At 39.4% G+C, this 21853-nt stretch overlaps 4 protein-coding genes across 5 annotated transcripts; 2 read left to right on the forward strand and 2 right to left on the reverse strand.

The window, feature by feature from the left end:
* Window positions 1-1180: 1180 nt before the first annotated feature.
* Window positions 1181-3253, reverse strand: LOC130702857 (annexin B9-like). Its single transcript, XM_057524467.1, has 10 exons — window positions 3233-3253; window positions 3012-3164; window positions 2773-2949; window positions 2490-2694; window positions 2328-2407; window positions 2184-2256; window positions 1898-2071; window positions 1744-1819; window positions 1569-1674; window positions 1181-1494 (listed from the first exon to the last, which is right to left on the reverse strand). Exons 1-10 carry the CDS (start codon window positions 3236-3238, stop codon window positions 1444-1446), a joined length of 1101 nt encoding a protein of 366 aa, XP_057380450.1. The 5' UTR covers window positions 3239-3253; the 3' UTR covers window positions 1181-1443.
* A 3917-nt stretch (window positions 3254-7170) lies between these two features.
* On the reverse strand, window positions 7171-12205 carry LOC130702849 (uncharacterized). 2 transcript variants are annotated; one of them, XM_057524454.2, is made up of 12 exons: window positions 11920-12205; window positions 11770-11826; window positions 11403-11628; window positions 11261-11335; window positions 11108-11191; window positions 10900-11051; window positions 10623-10834; window positions 10333-10448; window positions 10137-10266; window positions 10016-10071; window positions 9738-9963; window positions 7171-9674 (listed from the first exon to the last, which is right to left on the reverse strand). In XM_057524454.2, the coding sequence occupies exons 2-12, from the start codon at window positions 11785-11787 to the stop codon at window positions 7361-7363; spliced, it is 3609 nt and encodes a 1202-aa protein (XP_057380437.1). In that variant the 5' UTR covers window positions 11788-11826; window positions 11920-12205; the 3' UTR covers window positions 7171-7360. The 2 variants fall into 2 exon arrangements, with proteins under 2 accessions (XP_057380437.1, XP_059351226.1); XM_059495243.1 differs by having other exon boundaries at window positions 10339-10448; window positions 11920-12204.
* Window positions 12206-12782: 577 nt separating this feature from the next.
* LOC130702855 (glycoprotein-N-acetylgalactosamine 3-beta-galactosyltransferase 1-like) lies at window positions 12783-16121 on the forward strand. Its single transcript, XM_057524464.2, has 9 exons — window positions 12783-12906; window positions 14009-14128; window positions 14479-14654; window positions 14846-14998; window positions 15066-15204; window positions 15274-15392; window positions 15488-15592; window positions 15668-15825; window positions 15905-16121. Exons 2-9 carry the CDS (start codon window positions 14010-14012, stop codon window positions 16088-16090), a joined length of 1155 nt encoding a protein of 384 aa, XP_057380447.1. The 5' UTR covers window positions 12783-12906; window position 14009; the 3' UTR covers window positions 16091-16121.
* A 361-nt stretch (window positions 16122-16482) lies between these two features.
* LOC130702856 (glycoprotein-N-acetylgalactosamine 3-beta-galactosyltransferase 1-like) lies at window positions 16483-19769 on the forward strand. Its single transcript, XM_057524466.2, has 9 exons — window positions 16483-16682; window positions 17646-17774; window positions 18046-18194; window positions 18388-18540; window positions 18633-18771; window positions 18833-18951; window positions 19066-19170; window positions 19245-19402; window positions 19473-19769. Exons 2-9 carry the CDS (start codon window positions 17656-17658, stop codon window positions 19656-19658), a joined length of 1128 nt encoding a protein of 375 aa, XP_057380449.1. The 5' UTR covers window positions 16483-16682; window positions 17646-17655; the 3' UTR covers window positions 19659-19769.
* Window positions 19770-21853: the final 2084 nt, after the last annotated feature.

Consider the following 21853-nt stretch of genomic DNA (forward strand, 5'->3'; position numbering starts at 1 on the left):
TGACTTACGCACTGTTCGATGGTATTTCCCTAAATTTTTCATTTTTCTGTAGTTTTCACAAAATATTAAATATAAATAAGAGTTCGAGGCACAACTACGAAGTACAGGAGTTTGCAAGAAAAAAGTCAGATACAGCAAACATCGCATAGGGAAAACTGTCACATTTTTCTGCAACGTACTGTACCAGCATTCGTTGAGATTGAGAAAGACTAGACAACTGATTACACGTAACGAATAAAACGTAGATGAAACGATTTTGGTTGACTTATCAGGAGTCAACCTGATTCTCGTTGACCTTGCTGAACCGTGTGTCACTTCACTGGTAGAAAGCCGAGCCTTATTTTTTTCGGTTTGCCGCCATTTAGGTTGTTTCAGTCATGATATGGAATTTAGTATTTTGTAGAACGATGTGGGGTCGAGCTGGTTCAGTGGTACGCCGTAATTCTCCAAATCGTCAGACGACAGCCCCGTCATGTTGAGAATGGAAGGATATCGGGCTTCTGAGGAATGAGGATGAATACGTTTGTCATTTTTGTCCGTGCGATGAGTTTGTGGCGACGGAGATGCGGGAATATTTTGAAGTTATTTTTTGTTGAAAATAATTCAACTTATTTAAAACATATAAATTTATAATCTTGAGAATACAGCGCATTTAACCACAAAAGTCCTTGACAAGTTAATGTTATGATTTAACTAATTTCTCGACAACACCGATTGACTTTGACACATCGAGTACTTGTCTGCATATTCTGCTCAATTTTGGCTTTCATTTTGGTGTGATGTTCATTTCTGTTCTTTGGCTTATCCTCAGTTTTGCCAGCATGCGGTTCTTAAGCCGCTCATCTTTTTAATCTTACATACTTACATGGAAGGCGATCGGCTTTCTGATCAAATAAGCGAATTTTCACCCACACAACTTCAAAGGCGTGGTTATTGCGCGACACACAACCTCCCAATCCGGAGGAAACAGTGTGTGTGCCCCGCACCCTTGCACCTAATTGTCTTAGGGATTATAGAGCACAACAACCTTGTATCATGCCTTTATTGTCTCATTTGTCTGTACTAAGATATTATTAAATACACCAAATTGCACGGCTGTGCTATGCCAGCCTATAGTTTAGCTATTTCCCTTGAGTTTTCTTTTAACGCCTTCCCAACGCGGCTTAAATGTTTACAGCAATTTAATAATCTTTTCCCTTGTATTAACTATGTTGGATTTCTATGAGACATGGACATATTGTATAGAAGCCAATTGAAATAATGGACGCTGCGGAATTAAAGTTTGGAAGCAAAACAGTGTCGTGACAATTGCCACGCAATAATAGATGTAACGTAATCACAGCCAAATCACAAAGGCAAGTAATTTTTACAAAATGAAACCAATCAAAAGTTAGCTACAGTTAAGGAGAACTGGTCTTCAATTTTTGGCAACTGAATGCTTTATCAGCCAAGAAGAGCTAGAAGAGCCTTTTTATAATCCCCTGATGTATCGCCCTAATGAAAAAAAAAAAAAGTAAATATTGACAAAATTAGTCTGCCTTAAAAAAGAGTACAAGATTAGCAAGTACCGAAACGTCTGCATGGAGACTTCTTTTGAATAATTTTTCGTATTCTCGTTTGATGTTGCCTAGATCGACGTCGCAACGACTCACAATAATGCGGATAAGATTTTGGCTGATGAAAGGCAAAATATTGATTAGTGTCGCTAATGTAACACAATTTGGACATTGCCGTAATGCTTACTCTTTTGTGCCCATTCCTACGATGGCGTTATGCAGGCGCTGGGCAAAATACCCCGGCCGATTTGCGGCACACTGCACTAATTAAACGCCAAAAACAAAAATCATTTTGTGTCAAAGAAGGAATTTTTTTTTTAAATCTAAATTTCGAGACTCACATATTCCTAAAAGGCCCTTCTCCGCGTTAGCTGAGAACTCGCTAATTACAGCCTTTTCCAAACTGTGGCCGTGCATAGCTTGATACTCAGTCATTACTTGGCGCAAGTGAGCCCAACTGCGAGTCGCTAAAATTGAATTAAAAGCACTTTCGTCGGTACCCAATTTGGCCGCTCCTAGATACAACAGCAGTTGCAAATGAGTGCTATGATTGTAAGTTTTTTAATTCTACAGTCTATGACAATCCAATGAACGGAATGAGCAAGCGTAAATGTGATGTAAACGTACCGGCTTGGAACAAACGTTGGGCATCCGCCTTGGCTTGTGCTACGTCAACCACTTGGTTCTCATCTCTTAGACCCTGCATGCAAATTTCAGAGCTTTAAGACATTAGATTCAACTAGAAAGATAGCAGCATTTTAAATTACCCACCTGTGCCAACGACACGAGAAGCATTTTGAAGGTGCCAGAGGTGTCGCCTTTGATGTCCTTTTCCATAGGATGACCGTACACTGCTCAAACACGTAATGGATTAAATTTTGTGTTCCTCTCGAAGCAAATTCACACATAGCGGTTAATTGTAAGTATACTTACATCTTACGTAGGCTGCGTTTATGTCACGGATCTCTTGATTAGTCCCGCTGCAAAGTATTTCAACGAGCGTCCCTTCATTAGTACCCAATCCACTAATGGCTATGTACATTTCACGAGCCATATAGTCGGCCAATGGGAGACAAAGTGCAATCATTACTTTCTCAAACGCGCCACTCAATTCGCTTTTCAATTTCGACTCTAAATCCTGGTTGATAGAAAGAAAGAGACATAAAAAGGAGTTCAATTTGTTTATTATTTTGATTGTTTAATTGTTTAATCCTACCTTTCCGTAGCCTGATTTGTAGGCTCTATTGATTTCAGCACGTTGACTGCTAGTTCTATGGCACAGTATGGTGATGAGCGCCTTTTCATCAGTGCCTAATCCTTTCATGGCCTTATGAAGAGCATCCGCATCGGCTCGAGCATCAAACGGCGAAGCCGGATGCACGGTAGGAATATTCTTTAATTGCATAAGATTAATATGGGTAATCTCTTGTGGTGGTCGTCACAGTATGAACTTACTGGTTCCATTGGTTGTTGTTGTGGCTGATACCCAACTGCTGAAGGAGCGAATGGCGCAATTGATGGATATATCCCACCTGGAGCAGGTTGCAGACCGACTGGGGGAGTAAGAACGCCCGGGTCACCCACTTGTTGCGGATACTGGATAACCGTCTGCGGAAGCAGGATAACTAGGATAGTTTGGATAATTAGGATAGCTTATTTTCACCACGTTTCCTTACAGTCATCAAGATAAGTGTCCAGTGATAGTAAATGTGGTTTTCTGTAAGGTAAAGAGGATAAAAATGTAAAAGAAACGAAATTCGTGTAATGCAACTGCAGCAGAATTAACCTTGCCTGCCATTGTGCACGTAATAGCAAGCATTTGAAAAATCCCATCGACTTTTACAATCTTATTTTTATGTCTGATATTCTGCTGATAGGCAATGAACCTTATTTATTCCAAATTTCTTCTGTAAACATTATCCTTTGGCTATCGCTGATATTCGGATAAGAACAACACTATTTAATGTGTGATATCATGAAAGCCCAATAAATTCTGTTGATTCTATTCATTCACGAACTGTAATTTATAGAAATTGGTTGAAGCAAGCTGAGTTTTTCACGTTAGTTTCAAACTACTTTTTCATTGTTTGCTAACAGAGTCTAATCACATTACACGACATGAGGCAGAGAAAAGGGTGGGGCCTAAACGTCTGGACTGGAAAAATTAGTTTCGTTACAAATCAGTCTACTTCTAGATAACAAATCTGAAAGCTGACTTACCGCAAAAACAACCTGCAGATCAACAAAATCTGACGAACCAAAAGATATTAACAGTTAACAACTGTGACACGGGTTAGTTTCAAAACTCCTACAGTACTACACGAAAATACAACGGCCGTGGGGTCCCAGCAGCCCAGTGCGGGGATATTACATCGGAAAGAGCAACTGAACGCATATAGGGGGTGCAAAACCCCTATAAGTTGGGTTGGGTAATTTAAGTCTAGACACCTTTTTCTAATGCTCCAGGTGTTATGAAAAATGTCTGGAAAAAGTAGTGTATACCCTTTTTTTGTTTTACCCCTAACCCCCATGCCCCAGGCGAAAATGAAAAATATCGAATAGACACATTGTAATTTTCCCGCTTAGGTCATTATAAACTTCACAGCGCTGGGGAAAAATTTTCACCTTATATCGGGGTTGAACCACTGCAATCCGTATCCGAAACCGATTCTATTCCACTCAGCTATTACTTTTGCTTGTGCTTGTCTATACTTTCGGCTATATGGAGATATGGAGGATGATATGGAGGATGAACACAAAAAAAAGCTGCTACATGCTGCCGATTTGAGTTGTAATTATGGGGCATAAGCGGTGTTCATTGGCTTGCGACGCGGGATGTCGATGCTCAAGGCTTTATATATATACTTTATATATCATGTCATTCACAAATATGGTTTGTAAATGATGTGACTTAAAAAAAGTAAAAATAATTTCCCCTTCAGCCTCCATGACATAAATTATATTATGTATATCTATAAGACAATGTCTTAAGATGTTCTAGCTCAGTGGTATAGGGTCGGATTAGACACGGATAACATTGGTTCAATCCCGACAATTAGCAAAAATTTTTCCCGCGTTGTCGTTTCGATGTTGTCCTAAGATGTGGGTGGAATTTGAGAATGTTATTGGTGCGATATTTTTCATCTTAGCTTGGGGGAGGAGGTTTAGGGGTCTAACAAAAAAAGTATACACTAGTTTTTTCAGACATTTTTCATAACACCTGGGGCATTAGAAAAAGGTTTCTAGACTTAAATTACCCAACCCAACTTATAGGGGTTTTGCGCCAAAACAGCCCTACCCCTATTTAAAAAAGGTAAACAATTAATATATTTTACCCAAAGAGGGCGTTTTGAAAATAAATCGGTGTTCTCCTTTTTGTGCAGGAAACTGTACCAACATGGTCTCCGCGAGTTGACTCGACCGTTCGGGTTCCCAGCGGCACCCCCATTCTTGCGTTCTGATTGGCTCTCCAGCTCTGATGCCAGTGGCAACCACCACAGAAAGAAAGCAAGCTGTTGATGTGTCGTCTGCTTGTGCCGTCTGCCTGTCATCTGCATCGATTTTAATTTTCAAAACAATTCAATTTTCAAATCACAAAATTACTAATCAAAAATCATAAAACGTTCCTAAAATCAACACTGACATCTTTTACCACAACCCCTTGGACTCGACGGTAAGCATTTTTTTTGTTTTTAGTGAGCCATCATAATGTAAGTAGTTGTAAAAATAATGTAAGACTGTAAATATTTGAATGTGAAAATAAACCAAATGAAAAAACTTTTCTTTTCTTTTTGTATTATAATAACGATTATCCTATACCATAAGAAACTTGAAATCGTAAAACTGTTTTTGAACTTTTTTTACGTTGATCAGAATGGAAATTTTAAAAATTCCGCCTAAAAATAATGGCATCCGTTTTCTCTACTGTGATTGGTTGCTCGTAATTTAGTATTTCTTTAACTAATTCGATAAATTTTTGTTGTTTAATGGCCACCAAAACATTTCTCGTGACACAAGGAAGCTAGATATTACCTTTATAACATATAATAAGCCTAAAGAATGCCTTAACGAAGGGCCCAAAGTTTTCGGTTTTTCAGTTTCCCCTCCTCCCGTACACCGTCCAAAAATAAAATATTTATTAATGGACAAACTATCGGTCTGAAATGAATTATTTTAATTTCAATGAATAGCTCTTAGTATGAGCTTTCTACTTCTGGCACTGGCATCAGAGCTGGAGAGACAATCAGAACGCAAGAATGGGGGTGCCGCTGGGAACCCGAACGGTCGAGTCAACTCGCGGAGACCATGTTGAACTGTACAGCATGCTTTGTAAACATGTCACGTCATCGTTCGTAGCAGTACAGGTGTTTTCCGCTGGGACACCGAGATTTCTGTGCACCACTCCTGTGTCTCCTGGTTCAGCAACAGGTTGAAAGCATTTCCTGTAGTTAAACATACAAGTAAGCAATTGAATACTAAATTGCCAAACCTGACTATTACTTCACGATGCTTGACGCATTAACACAAGCGAGTCATACGCGCGTCAGATAGAAATGAGATTCCAGGAAATGGAGTGACGTCAGTGTAAATTGTGACCGCCTTTCACTGAAGCAAGACGGAAGAAAAGTTTACAACTATATACAGTTTTATTGTTTCTTGCTGTCATCTTTGACATTTTCTCTTAGATTTTATAACGGTCTGCTTTTAAAGGGCACGGCTCTACGTCAATGAGAACTTTTTTATGCCTATCAGAGAAAGTGGATATTTCGGAGAAAAGACTTTTTAGAGAACTTATGTTTTTGCGTCAACTGTCCGGTAGATGGTTGAAACAGGTGACAATTTTGTGGCAACTTCAATGTTCGGTTCATCAACAGTGGTCCAGACCACCGCTGACCCAGTTCTCATTATTAAAAGATCTGACGATTGATTTACTCATTACACTATTATCGAAATTCTGACAATCGTATTTAAATGTTTTGCTTACTCACTGTTCGATGATATTTCTCTAAATTTTTCATTTTTTTTGTAGTTTTCACAAAATGTTAAGTATAAATAAGAGTTCGAGGCACAACTACAGGGTACAGAAGTTAGCAAGAAAAAATGTCAGATACAGCAAGCACCGCTGTATTTGGGCCTCCCTATTTAGGAAACATTTCTCAGGCTGAAATGAAGGGGACATTTGGCTTGGAGGAACTGAATAGGAACCCGACAAACGCTCAAGAAAGCTACCGGATTGAATTTTGTTCCAACTTAATATACTACCTTAAGGAATAATTTGCACCCCACAAAACTAGTGCAGATGTTCTTCTTTGCGAAAAAAATCTTTCTATGCGAATTAGAAGTCTAGTTAAAAGTTTGGGATAGCACGTAAATGTTTGGTGTAGTATGTCGGAACTGATAAAAAGCGCCCTATTTCTCCGGTTACCAATGTACAGAAAATAACGTTAAGACTATGGTACAGTTATTTGCAGAAAAATTTGGCAGTTTTCCCTATGCTTTGTTTGCCATACCTGACACATTTTTCTGCAACCTCCTGTACCAACATCATACAATAGGATTTTTTTTTCCTTATTGTTATTAATCAATGTATGAAAGCGAAACCATGAAATAATGGTACTTGGCGCATCTGGATTTTCATTTCTAAATTTCATTAACAGTTTTACAGAACGCTTTCTGCGTTGGGGAACAAAAGCAATTTTTTAAGAGTTGACAAAGGAACAGGGAACATTATTAACTTGAGATTACTAGGAAATGATTCGATATTGCTGAGAATCGAATAAAAAGGTTAAACAAATGACACGTCTTTACCAGTAAGGGTTCCCGGTGTTTGAAAAAGGATTTAAGGTTTTGGAAGAACTGCTGGGGAGCCTGGAATCAGACGATTGTCTCATTCCACTTTGTTGCGACCACCTTGACAAAACAGGAGAGGTGGGTATTATAATGGGATCATTGGGTCTGCCAGTTGAATGCGATAGTTCCGGCATTGGTGACGGCTTCTGCACTTGGAGCGCTCGATTCCTCCTGGGATCTAACAAAGCATTGCAGAAACTTCCATCTTCTCGTTTTTCGAACGTACACAAGATTGGCTGATCTGGACTAGGTTCAATCCTATCTTCACGGGTAGGTTGCTTCTCTACTGACATTAGAGTAAGTGTTCCGCTCCGCTCGTCCGACAGAGTCCACTGGTGTGACTGTCCAATAGGAGATTGCGGATGAACACTGTTGATTCGCGGGGAACGAGGGTTTGTCAATGCAACTAGCTCCTCAGTTTTTCTGGTGAAATTCGGATTTCTTGACGGACGAATAGGGTCGAGCTGCTTCAGTGGTATGCCATAATTCTCCAAATCGTCAGACGACAGCCCCGTCATTTTGAGAATGGAAGGATATCGGGCTTCTGGTGAATGAGGATGAATACGTTTGTCATTTTTGTCCGCGCGATGTTTTTGTGGCGACGGAGACGACGGGGATGCGGGAGTCGACGACACCGATTGACTCTGACACATCGAGTTCTTGTCTGCATATGTTTCTTCGACGTGACGCAAGCAATGAATGAGATCGCGTTTCTGGGACGCGGTCAATGTGCGAAAATTCACAATAAGGATTTTAAGCTCTTTGCCAGTGAACTGATCAAAAGAACCAAATTCGGATTTATCAGCTGGGTTGCTGCTTATTGTATCTTCTGCTGACAATGAAGGCACTCCAGTGATAAACTTTGAAGAATCGTTTGAAGGTATTTCTTCCATGTTGCCAATATTAGAAGGTTGAACGGATGACAACGTCGCCGGAATGACAGTGGCCGATTGAATAGGACGCAAGAGCCCAGCCTCTTGTAAGTTGTGAATTAACGATGCAATGTCAACGGATGCTGGCCTATTGGTGGTTTGTCCACAGTGTATAAGTGGCACCGATCGCTCTAGAAAACGAGTAACACTTTCGACAGCCTGGGAGGTTGCCGCGGCTTTAACTCCATCCAAAAGTCCAGCACAAAGCAAGCCTTTTAATTTCTCCTTTGATGTGTCAAGCAAGTCGACAACAAACGTAGCATTTTCTTGCAAGAATTCAGATGAACTTCCCGTTCGGCAGCGTTCGGCTGAAAGGGCTCGTGTTAGCAACTTCGTAATGCTCGGGCCTAGTGATCCCAGGCTGTCCTCAAGCGCGACCAGCATACGCAGGACTTGCAGCAAAGTTGGGTCGCACGAAGTCCGGTTGCTTGCAGAACGGGATGTACTGCCACCGACAACTGAAATATCCTTGGACTTGTGAAGAATATGCAATTCTTCGAAAGTGGGTGACACGAGAGGATGGTCAACAACGGCTGGAATTTTAATAGGCTGTTGAACATTTGGAGGGGTATTCTTAATTTTTGAGCCTTCGGAATCCGATCCTTTTTTGAGATCAGCTGTCGATTTAGTTTCGTTTGAGATTTTTTCCCAGCTAAATTGGAGCAGACGCTGACCGTCACTATTAGAATCGGAAGCGTTGCCTTCACGAGGGTAATCTTGGTCAGTTTCGTCATTGGCTAATCCGTACTTGCTCATTAATTCCGTTTTCTTTGCCTCAATTTCCTTTTTGTACAGTCCTTGCATTCGCTTGAACCAAAACTTGAACCACTCGCGCTTAAAGTCATGCATGTATGGATTTTTCCCTTGTTTTTCGAGCTCAGAAAACCGTCTCTTCCAGAACATTTCCCACTCGACGGTGTATCGTGGATGGTCTTGTGGACGCTCCTTGTAAATTTGCTGTTTGCGGTTTACTGCTTCTTTGAATGCATTTAATTTCTGTTCAACCTTTTTCCTCAAGTGGATTTCGTTCATTACTTTTTTTGCTCTATTGTTGTTGTTGTTATTATTTTCTTTCCGCTGTTTTTCCGGGTTTTCACGGTCTCTACCACTTCGTCTAACTAAATCCTGGTGGCGTTCTTTCTCATACTCGGACCGGGCATTACTCGTCGATGAATGTTGCACATCAGTATTGCACCGGTGGTGGTTCCGAGGGCGTCCATCGGAAGAGTGGCTTGACCGTAATCGCTTTGGAGAACGAGATCGAGACCTGGAAAGAGTATCACGACTCATGGAACTGCATACTGAACGTAATCGCTTCGAGGATTGAGAATGACGTCTACAGGATTAGCATAACTGAGATGTCACTATTCAAATGAACATTTACTATTTGTTAAAGTACCTTGACATCGAACGTGAAACGAAGCGATTAAGAGCGTTCGAAGCAGATTTCATATCTTTTTGGACGATTTGCTCTTCAACTATGACGACTTCATCACATTCTACAGATTGACACACGGGAATTTCCGCTGGCGATTCCTGCTTGTCTACTGAAATTGACTTCCCTTGCACATTCCTAGGCCGCAGCATTTCTCTCGCTTTTGTGCGCCACGTGGTTCTGCAGCTATCTTCAATGGAGAATATTATGTCTTGATTTTATTTAGATAAAAAGCTATATACCTGTTCTGCTTGGGACGCGAAGGGCCGCAACACCAACACTTCTTTCGCACGTTTCACTTTGGAATAGCAAACCAGTATTAACACAAAAAAAAAAGGTGAACGAATAGTGCAGTGAAAATACCTGTCAGTTTCCAAGATCGATTCATCTGATGACAGAGTGATAGCTTCTTCGATCGCTGTTGTTCCACGACCCTTTTCGACGGGGACCGTACATTGGTCAGCTTTCTCCATTTTAGCATTATCTGTCAAACCTTAAACAAAAATGGTAACAAAAACACAATGATTTCCGATGCTAGTGAGTTGCCTCGTTTAACTACCAGAACCTAAACGCGGGGCTATAAAGAATTCGGGTTTTCCGTCCTTGGCACGTTTTCCGGATTTCGTTTCAGTAAATGGAGAGGCAATATCGTCATAAAACAAATCCGGCGTCTCTCTTGAATAGGAAACGGGAAAAATTGAACGGAAAAAAATCGAAGATAACACGTACTGTTGTTCTCGTAACTATTCCACAGCTTAGCTCTTTGGTGATTAAACTTATTCTAACAGAAATTCTTTGCGGAATTTAAAGTAAAAACTTTAGTTAAACAAGCTTAAAGAAAATACCTACATGAAGTGAGTTCCAAGACCAATTTTAATGCGAAAAAGTTGAGATTTTACTTCCCATTGAGTACGATGACACGATAAAATCTGTAAGCGACCGTTGAAAGTTTCAATTCTGCTGGCAATCGTTTCTAAATACTCATGTATTTTGAGCGGCCAGTTTTCTACACACGAATCAGCTTGAAGAAACAATGAGTGTGCTCGGGGAAAGTATTTTTTCTGTATAGAATAAAAAAAAAAAAAATATTATTTTGAATGACAAAATCTATATTACGTGAACTTGCCAAATAGAAAATGCGATGAGCTGACGACTGAATATGCTTCAAAATGTTATCAAGATTTTCAGAACGTTTCTCACAAAGCAAGCAAATGTAGAAAGAATGAGATGTGCAACTCATGTCACGGTCCGGATTTACTTCCACAACGTATTCGAGCCCTGAAACAACTTTGTGTTATTTAAAAATGAAAAAAGTTTTTAGTTGCAAGCTTCACCAATCAAAACTGATTTGCAATGGGACTTCAGGCATGAAGACATTTTATGTGTTGGGTGGGACCAAGATTGTAGTTCTTCACATCCTATGACAAAGAAAAATCCATTAGTGAGCTATTCAAATAAAATTAGACTTGAAAGCTTTGGGCACATACCTGGTGGGGTTTCATCTTCATCCATGCTAACTGAGTCATTGGCTCGGATGACAAGGCCATACTCTTTGACACACTCTTTTACAGTACAGAAAGCAGGAATGTAAATGTTTTTTAAGCTGTTACTTGAAGTATAGTAAATTACTACGAAGTGTTGTGGTTGCTAGTATGTTGTCATGAAGTCTGTGCTGATGACCAAGACTTGCAACATGTTTGAGGGCATCTCTAGTATTTCTTGGTATTAACAAATCACTTATGTTGCAATTGATTTTATCTTTGCCAGTACCATACTGGGTAAATACGGGATAAGTTCTTCCATCTTCTAAATGAAATTTTCCATCCACTAGTAGTTTGCTTGCTGGTTCATCATTCTATAGGAATAAACAAATAACAGTGTCTGAATTCCACATCAATAAGGACTTGGCAAAGTCATGTAGTAACAAATATCTACTGATGGCCGAAACCAGCCATACAAACAAATTATTGGCAAAATAACAAAATAAATGTATTACCACATCTAACATCTTCATCTGGTGATGTTCAACACCTGATTATTAAATGCAGGAGACCTGAAAGAAAGCAATCAAGAAACAAAGGTTAAGGGGTAAAGCCCAACTTTAACTACCCTAGCCAAGTTGTTGAGAAGAATTAAAAAAACTGACTTTCTCGTGTAACGAAAAGTATTAGAAAACAAATTTTCATCAACGAATCTCTTCTCTTCGACATTCAGAGCACTGGGCAGAAATCACATTGGGTCAGCACCGACTTGCGGATGGGTTACTTAAAACGTTTGGCTTCAATAAATGCTGGAGGCCAAAACAAAATGGCGCGTCTCAACAAACACCTGACGACGGCGGTTAATCTTTCGTTCGTCACAAGGTTAACTAAACAACTTACAAGTACTACGTCTTGAAACTTTAATTCGTGTAGTGTATTACATCAATTCGATTCCAAAATCCAAGAATTTGCTAGTTACAAAAAAGTGAATAATTAACACTGCCACTTGCCAGTTCTATTTATGTGGTTACTCGTTAGTCGTTACGGGGAATTTAAGGGCGCCAGATGGCAATGACCCATGATCGCCATGGTCGCCCACCCGTCAATGAAAAAAGAAATGAAAAAAAGAAAATAATAAATAACGTAACGCTGCTTATCGAATGCCACACAGTGTTTTACAAGATATCAGTCATTTGGTATAAAAACACATGAAGCTTATCCTAGTTATTCTTTATCTGCCACGTATTGCTGATAGCATACCGGCATAAGGGACTATCGATTGGTTCTTCACTGCTTGTGTTCAGTTTGCACTAAGACTAAGGTAATTGTTTTAAGTAAAAACTAGTTTGTTAAATTAAACTTGAACTGACATCGCAGTAAAATCGTACGACATTCACCGGAGCTTTGTTTTACCATTACAATTTATTTTATCGTGTAAACTGTAAAGTGAAATTTTAGTGAAAAAAAAGTTAGTACCGCAGGCTTCAGAATGTGTAGGACGGAATAACACTGTCAGCTTTCATTGTGACCATATGTTCAACGATAGTTTTTGGATTACGGCAAGCAGAAAGAGAAGGTGTCAGGGACTTACCTGTCGATTGGAAATTCTTAAAATCGATATCTTCGCATTAAAAGTCCAGTAGGAAACCCAGGTTAGTTACATTATGTGTGATCATTTGTAAAAAGACGCTGACGTTTATAGGGCGGCAGAATAGAACGGTGGTAGAAGTGGTAAGAATGGTTAGGAGTGGTAGAACCACAACAAATTTCAAATCCTTATAATGCTAATTTATTGCTAATTGTTCCTGGTACACGTAATTGTTGATTGAAAATTAAATTAGTGTTAGCCAGAAGTTATAAAAAAGAAGTAGGAAAATATATTTAACATCTTGTCAAAAGGTAAAACTTTTCCTCTGCTGTTCCTAGGAAGTATCGTAAGAGAAGAAGATAAGAAACTATAGCCTTAGTTATCTCCATGTTTACAGTCATCTGGCCGTTCGAGAACGGTCTTTTCCGATCACGTCCATGCAAAGTTTACGAGAAAGCATCCAATTTGAGCTTTCGTTTTCCAAAGCCATCTATTGGTAAAGAAGCCCGTTTTAACTTCAAGGAGACAACGTAAATGTGGCAACATTCTATAAGTACGGACGTTGGGAAACTTCTTTCGTGCAACTAGAAAACAATGACATTGAAGACGGATGTGAATGTAAAGGCGTATGTCACAGGGGTAATGGTGTTCGCAATGCAAATATAGTTTCGCGTTCGAACCGCTGCGATAACAAGTTTACAAGGGTTTTTAATCGTGTGTTTAAATATATTCTATGGATTTTAATTGCAAGATACTGTTACACTAGTAAGTATTAGCACAGACACAGGATAAGGCAGAAAGTGATGACAATAACTAACACTGTCTTTTTACTAAAATCAACAAGAAGATAAAAGGACTTTTCCCAAACTTGAAGAAACACTGAAGACCTCTAGCGAAACCAAGAAAACTCCTGACGGAGTTTAGACAATTCCGGGAGCTCCTCCGACAGAGACTCATTGAAAGATGGATTTAGTTTAAAATACGGCCAATGGCGTCGTTGAAAAACGAAAAAGAAAAACCGGTTCGATAATCGAGCCGATTCCATAGCTAGGCGGTTCTATAAGTGCACTGGCACTGTATACCTTTTGTGAGAGGAATTTTCATTAAACTGTTGGTTTGTTTGGAGACGTCCTCATTTGTTTTCGTCCTTATCTTCTATTTGCCAGGATGTGGTCGTTAAGTCGCTCAACGGTGTTAACTCATACTGCAGCAATAACCTTTGGCTTTTGCCTGGCGTACACCTTCGATTTGGTTCGCGTATCAAGTCATCCGTCCCTCACCAAGATGTAAGTTTATTTTGTTGTTTTTTTTCGCAAATGGCATTCGATGACATCCTTCGGCTATCTTCGGGTTATTTTAAAGCTTTTAAACTAATTTTTGTTTAGACTAACCTGCTTTTGAATTAGCCTACAATGAAATCAATCGCCACACTGAAAGCTCTACTAAATATCATTATAGATTATTTACATTGGAAAAGATTAAATGGCGGTCAACATTTTATTTATTTGACATTTTTTTGCAAATCTTTCTTTGTTATTCCTTATCCGTGACGTTCAAAATGCGAATCAATCTCCTTTATATTTGTTACATTTTATTTTCATTCTTTTTATTTTTTATAATCTGATTTTCATTCTAGTACGCCTAGTCTTACAGAAGTACGTAGTACGCCACGCATACCAGAGGAAGATACCAACGATTCCCACGGTCACGGCCATGGTATATGCGACGTCCATATCGAAACGGCCAAGAAAAACATTGCCGGTCCTACGTTTGATTTTGGCTTGCACGATACGCAAGAAAACTATCACGCTGGTTAGTTAACTTTAACATTTAAATGACCCTTTATTTATGTCTCTATGTGCCTAATTTACAGCAGTTATTTGAGAATCGCAAAGTTTAAACCGATAAAAAACCATCTGCAAAAGAGATGACTTTGCCACTAGTTTTGAGTGAATTATGTTTAAATGGAGAAGTGTTAGCTGTGACTTCACCTTGTTATACAGGTGAAGACGAGGTAGCACGGGAGATGCACGCAAAAGTGCGTGTGTTGTGCTGGGTCATGACGAATCCCAACAACCACGAGAAGAAAGCGATTCATGTCAAACGCACTTGGGGAAAACGGTGTAATATCCTCGTTTTCATGAGCTCCAAAGAAGGTAAGTGTTCTAGTCGCGCTTACGTTGCCAGTCTACATTTAACTTGCGATGTCGTCACGTATAACAGATAAGTCATTGCCTACCGTTGCACTACCCGTCAAGGAAGGCCGCCAAAAACTCTGGGGAAAGACTCGCGAGGCCTACCGTTACGTTTGGGAACATTATAAAGAAGAGGCAGATTGGTTCATGAAAGCTGACGATGACACGTATGAAAAAAAAATAATAGTTTATTCCATGTTTTTGTTTCCGGATCCATTATGTGTATCTGTCCACAGTTACGTTGTGTTAGAGAATCTTCGCTACATGTTGTCAGCTTACAATGCGTCGGAGCCCATTGCGTTTGGTCACAAATTCAAACCTTTCGTCCAGCAAGGATTTTTCAGCGGTGGTGCAGGTAGGCCTTGCAACAATCATTGACTACACAAAACTAGCCATTGCTTTGGACGAAATGTTTTGTTAACTCAATGTTCCTGATGGTTTCAAATACAGGCTATATCTTAAGTAAAGAAGCTACGAAAAGGTTTGTTGAAGAAGGACTTAAAAATCCGGCAAAATGTAAAAAGGATGAGGCAGGTGCTGAGGACGTTGAAATGGGTAAACATTTTATTGTCACTTCTAAATAAAATATTATCATTACCCATTTTTTTTTTCTCTTGCGTATAACTCCAGGAAGATGTCTGGCCAAACTAAACGTGAAAGCCGGTGATAGCCGCGACTCATACGGTAGAGGTCGATTTTTCCCATTCGTCCCGGAAGATCATTTACTTCCAGGACCCGTTACGAAAAAATTCTGGTTTTGGAAGTACATTTTTTATCCAGTTAAAGAGGCAAGCCATTTTTCTGTAACTAGCACTTTACAATAGGTGTCTAATGTTAATTGTTTTTATATAACTTATAAAATCCAAGGGGCTTGCCTGCTGTTCCGATACGGCAGTTTCATTCCACTACGTTTCGCCTAACGACATGTATGTACTGGAATATTTGATATATCACCTGAAACCCTTTGGAATCCGAAGTAATTTAGAAGGCACTGCCGCCCCACCCCCGGACCAAGATTTAAAAGCCACGCCATGGCCAGGTCCCCCCAATTGATATGAAAATGAAAATGGCGAATATAAAAATTATCATGGAAATCTGAGCTTATTCAAAATAAATTTCTGCAATTTTCTCTGCGATCTCGCAATTAGTATTTTAGTTTATCGTTACATTTTACGATGACTGAATGTGTTTGTGCGTGCTAATTTATCGTAGCCGCTATTTATCACGCGCGCACGGCAGACAACACAAACTGATCGAAATATATTACTAAAGCATTAAACAAGTTGCAAGGGGAAAGGATAACGTTGGCAGTTCTATTTATTTGGTGACCCTTTTAGAGGAACTTAAGGACGCTAGATGGCCTAATTGTCAATAACAGAATAAACGAAAAAAACGACGGTAACGTAGAACTGCTTATCTAATCCAACCCAGTCGTTGAAATGATAACGAACAATTGACTTGAAAAGGGCCTCGTCTTGTTACTAACCATTTGTCTAAGCCCCGTGCATTCTGAAATCCCAGTGGTCGTGTCTGAGTCATCATTTCGTTCTAGTGTCATGTTCTAGTGGTTGGCGTTGAATTACAAGTTTAGGACCCGGAAACCATTTTCCGCAACACAAGTCTGCATTCCTGACTCGAATTAAAGGTATACTTTTCAATTGATAAAATTTTTGTTTTGGTAGCCATGAATTCAGCTGCTGATATGTCGGCATAACGGCCTAAAATCGGGAGGTTCACCACTGCTTTTTTACTTTGCACGAACATAATTTACTTCAGTGATAAACCCGTATTGTACGTAAAATAGACTTAAACCTGACAATAGCACACCGTCATTTATGCATCAGAATTTTACATTACAAATTAACGTTCCAATAATGTATTTTTTCATGTAGAGGCACATTTAATAAACAGGAACTCTCGGCAGGCTTATACGGACTTGCCTGGGGGGGGGGGGATGTAATGTAGCAATTAGCTTTGGATGTAACATGTGGTCGATATCAGTATTTGATTATGACAAACAAAAAGGGGGCAGGTGTATGGGGCTTTGCCGGTGGTCCAGGCGAGCCCGTTAAAATCTATACACCCACATAGAAATACTACAATGAGGATACAGACAGTTGTCCTCTTTGAAGTGAACACAGTGAACAAAGAAAGAAGACTTTGGTGCATCAGAGGCTCATAACAAGCGCTTCATTCTGAAAAAATAGTCTAATTGAAAACATTCTGTCATAAGATAACTAGTTTCCAAATTTAAAATCCCCTGGCCCATACTTCCCTACGAGCGCTTGCGTAATCGATAGATACAGGGGAAGGTGCATGTGCGATAGGTGATATGATAGACCATCACTTAAGGCAATTAAGGCTTAATGATAAAATTCGTTAAATTTGACTGTTGCGTTTGCAAAGTCATCCTTCTGTAGGGTAGCCCTTTTAAATGTATGATGATCACATAAATCTTACAACGTCCAATGTACGTAAACTAACGATTTCATTTAACTAAGAAACGATAGCAAAGGGGAAGATAAACCTTTTGCATGTTCCAAATTCTGCTCAATTTTGGCTTTCATTTTGGTGTGATGTTCATTTCTTTTCTTTGGCTTATCCTCAGTTTTGCCAGGATGCGGTTCTTAAGCCGCTCATCGGTCTTACCTCTGGCTGCAGGAATGACTTTAGGCTTTTGCTTGGCTTACATCTCCTATTCGATCCGCTTATCCAGATATTCGCCCTTCTCCCAGTTGTAAGCTAATGTTCGAAAATGGCACTCGGTGACGTTAACTATCCTTTTTCAACCGCTAATACATCCTAACTGAGTAAACACCATCATTTAGTCTACCACAAATGATTGTGGTATGAATGAGTGGAATAACGACTTGTCTCATAAGCTTGAACATTCTGCCTCGAAATGGTCCTTAACATACTGCAAATAGCTAAATTAATAGTTAACCAAAAATTTACTAACCAATAACGATTAAAAAAATTGACCTTTTTTTGTATGGTTATCCGACAAGTCAACCACGTTTTCCGGGAGACGGAGTTAATGATGCCCACGGTCACGGCCACGGTCACCGTGACGCCCATAATGAAGAGGACATGGAAATCGTTGACGGTCCTGTGCGTGATTTCGGTGTGCATGACAAGCACGAAGACTCACATGCTGGTTAGTCAATCCCCAGTACTTTTACGTGCCTCTATTTACATCAATTATTTATCGAATACAAAAAATTGAGAAATCGAAACAGAGATGGCGCTGCTGTTAGACACGACTTCATTGTCGTCAAAGATAAACAAGTCATTCAAGTGTACATAACGTGGAAAAAAATTATGACAGCTAGGACTTTACATTTTTAAAGGTGAAGACGAGCTGGCACGAGAGCTGCGTGAAAAAGTTCGCGTGTTGTGCTGGGTCATGACGGGACCTGACAACCACGAGAAAAAGGCGATTCACGTCAAACGCACTTGGGGCACACGGTGCAATATCCTCATTTTTATGAGTTCTAAAGAAGGTTCAAATTTCAAAATTTAATCTTTTTTTTTTAAACATTGTTCATTTACATTTGTTTGTGTGTGTATGTATGTGGTCGTTATAACAACACAGATGAAACGTTACCTGCCGTGGCATTACCTGTCGGAGAAGGTCGCGAAAATCTCTGGGGGAAGACCCGCGAAGCCTACCGTTACGTTTGGGAACACTATAGAGAACAGGCAGATTGGTTCATGAAAGCCGACGATGACACGTATGAAAAAAATTTTATTCAAGTGTTTTTTAATGTGCTAATTGTGTATGTCGATTGACAGTTACGTTGTGCTAGAGAATCTTCGCTACATGCTGTCGAGCTACAATTCATCAGATCCGATAGCGTTTGGACATAAATTCAAACCTTATGTCAAACAAGGATATTTCAGTGGTGGTGCTGGTACGTCTAACATTTATGTTTAGTTTTCCAGATTAGGAACTTAAATATTGCCTCATCCTGCCGTCGTATTGGACGTATCCAAATGATCTTAATGGTTTTGTGTCTTAAATGCAGGTTATGTGTTAAGTAAAGAAGCGACCAAAAGATTTGTTGAAAAAGGACTAAATGATTCGAAAATATGTAGAGAAGATCCCGGCGGTGCTGAAGACGTCGAAATGGGTTTTTCAAAATTTACAATTATTTAATATAAAATTCCTTTATTTATTTGTTTGTTTTCCCTCTTTGAATACCAGGTAAATGTTTAGCCAATCTCGATGTGAAAGCTGGTGATAGCCGTGATTCGTATGGCAGAGGCCGATTTTTCCCGTTTGTGCCGGAACATCATTTAGTTCCAGGACACGTTTCGAAAGATTTCTGGTTTTGGACTTATATTTACTATCCAGTTAAAGAGGCGAGTCACATTTCCATATTGCCATTTCCCGCATGTTTGAATGTTAACGTCTGATTTTCTATAAATCAAGGGGCTCGACTGCTGCTCTGATACAGCAGTGTCATTCCACTACGTTTCCCCTAACGAAATGTACGTGTTGGAATATTTGATATATCACCTGAAACCCTTTGGAATCCGAAGTAATTTACGAGGGACTGCCGCCCCACCACCTGACCACGATTTAAAAGCTACGCCATGGCCGGGTCCACCCGACTGAGACGATTGTGAAGCATTTAAATAACAAATAAATTTTTAAGTCAGTATTTGCCATTTCAAAAATCATTGTAGACAACAGAGCCAGGTCAAAATAAATTTCTAACAAATTTTATTTCTGAGGCTCACCATTGACGTAGTTATTTTTTTCCAAGCCCACATCTACCACCGGAAAACTTTAGCGTTATAAAGCTAAAATAATAGCTACGGTAAAAACTAGTAGTAACATTAGCTATGACCATACATGTGGGTATGTCTGTGAATAGATGAAGAACAGGTGTAACTGTGTATGCCTATTTAGCTTTAAGGGTTTAAAAAAAAAACTTCAAAACTAAACACTAGATGGCATTGTTTTTGTTTCTTTTATTTTTCAAATATCGTTGCAAGGAGATCTGTTACCTGTTGTTGGCTATTTCAATTTGTTGTGTTAAAAGTTCATAGCCATCAACAACAACAGAAGAAATGGTAAAAAGCGTGTTCTCTCTAAATCTAAAAAAATGCAGAATATAGTGAGCACCCTAAACGTAAAATTCGAAAAAGGGTCGTCGAGATTTGATGACCTTTTTAAATCATTCCGAAATATTTTGCAATCGACTTTTCTAGCTCTACGATTATTTAAAAAGATTTATTTCTGAACTGAAGTTTATTACGGTCCGTCTGATCATAGGACTAAATCATGTCCGGCTCTCTAGTATGTTTTGCAACAAAAGATTTTAAAAATAAATTCAATAATTCAATAAGATACTTGAACAATTAGCAAAAACAGAGATCCTAAGAAGAGAAAACAAATCCTAAAATATCTTACCTGAAGTAGTGCGCATCTTACTCGCTTCTTCAACCCATTTCTTAAAGCGACCTTAGATGAATAACAAAGAGGCGGATGATTGAGAACGCGGGCACAGGATTTACGCTCCCCCCAAAGATTCTTATAGCTGCAAAATTTATAAAACTATACCCGACAGTGCAACCAATTGAAACTCTTAATCGTAACTCAACTTTAATTACATGATTAGTAATATTAGATTTAAAGTAACCTGCCATACGACGAAAACGAAAAAGGACACATTTTTTAATTAAATTCAATCATTTTAATTTACCCGAGGGATTCTGAGCTGCCGTAAGCCTTCGTAGGACAACCTCTCTTTGTTACGCAATACGCATTTGTGTCAACATAACATTTCGTCACCTATATGGGCTACAGTGTTTGCTGTCCCCATACATAATTAAACGGCATTATCATCTGACCACTGCGCTATTACATAAGGACCCCCCCCCCCCCAAAAAAAAAGAACCATGTCAAAAATGGCTACTGAATTTGTTTAGAAATAGCGTCGCTTTTTCGTTCTATTACATGACACGTACGTCAAAACTATGCATCCTTTTTGTATCCGTTTTTCTTTCGTAGATTCGTGGATTTAATAGGAAATTGCGATATCTGCAGGGGACAGACCGTTGGTTCTTCCCTTTCTTGGACCCCAAAAGGAATGACCCCGACCCCGACATTGAACTGACCTTTGCTGATTGTTCGATTTGATTAGAAATGTTTGATTATTGATTAACCTTGCCCTCGATTCTCGTTGGCTCAGTCGAATCAGCAGGCCCTACGTGCTCTTCGAATAATTTCAGACCCCTTTTTTTTTTCTCACACTTTCAATCGATATCTTCACAACATTTGCGTCACCAACAAATAACTATGGTACGTGACTCTATCAGAAGGGTGACCTTGCTTTGCAGGAAATGTCTTCTTGTCCTTTCCCCTCAGTGGATTTGAGTTGGTCATCTGCATATAGAATTCATATAGGTCTCTTCGATCATTTTCGATCGACGTCCTTCACAATATGTACCCGGAGACCACAATCTTCAATAACTTTAACGGTATTCTATTGTAAAGAAAAACGGAACTAGTTGTCTATACCGCCCAAGTGCATAGCCATATACATAAGCTGTAAAGGAGCACAGAAAAAAAAATGGGGGTTTCGAGTGTCTCATTTGGAGGCGACTTTTGACCTAGAGGTGGTCGTTAACTAGTCCATCAGAAACGAAGTTATACAACACCGAAGTAAAAAAGGGCGCCCAATACGGTCGCATAGGTTGATGTCCCCAGTTGTCGTGGCATTGGTTTTCAGAAGTACAAAAAAAAAGGACCCGTTTCCTTCAGGTTATAAAGCTAAAAAAAAAAAAAAAAGAAAAAATGCTGTT

This window comes from Daphnia carinata, chromosome 5 (assembly GCF_022539665.2).
Source record: "Daphnia carinata strain CSIRO-1 chromosome 5, CSIRO_AGI_Dcar_HiC_V3, whole genome shotgun sequence".
NCBI lineage: Eukaryota > Metazoa > Arthropoda > Branchiopoda > Diplostraca > Daphniidae > Daphnia > Daphnia carinata.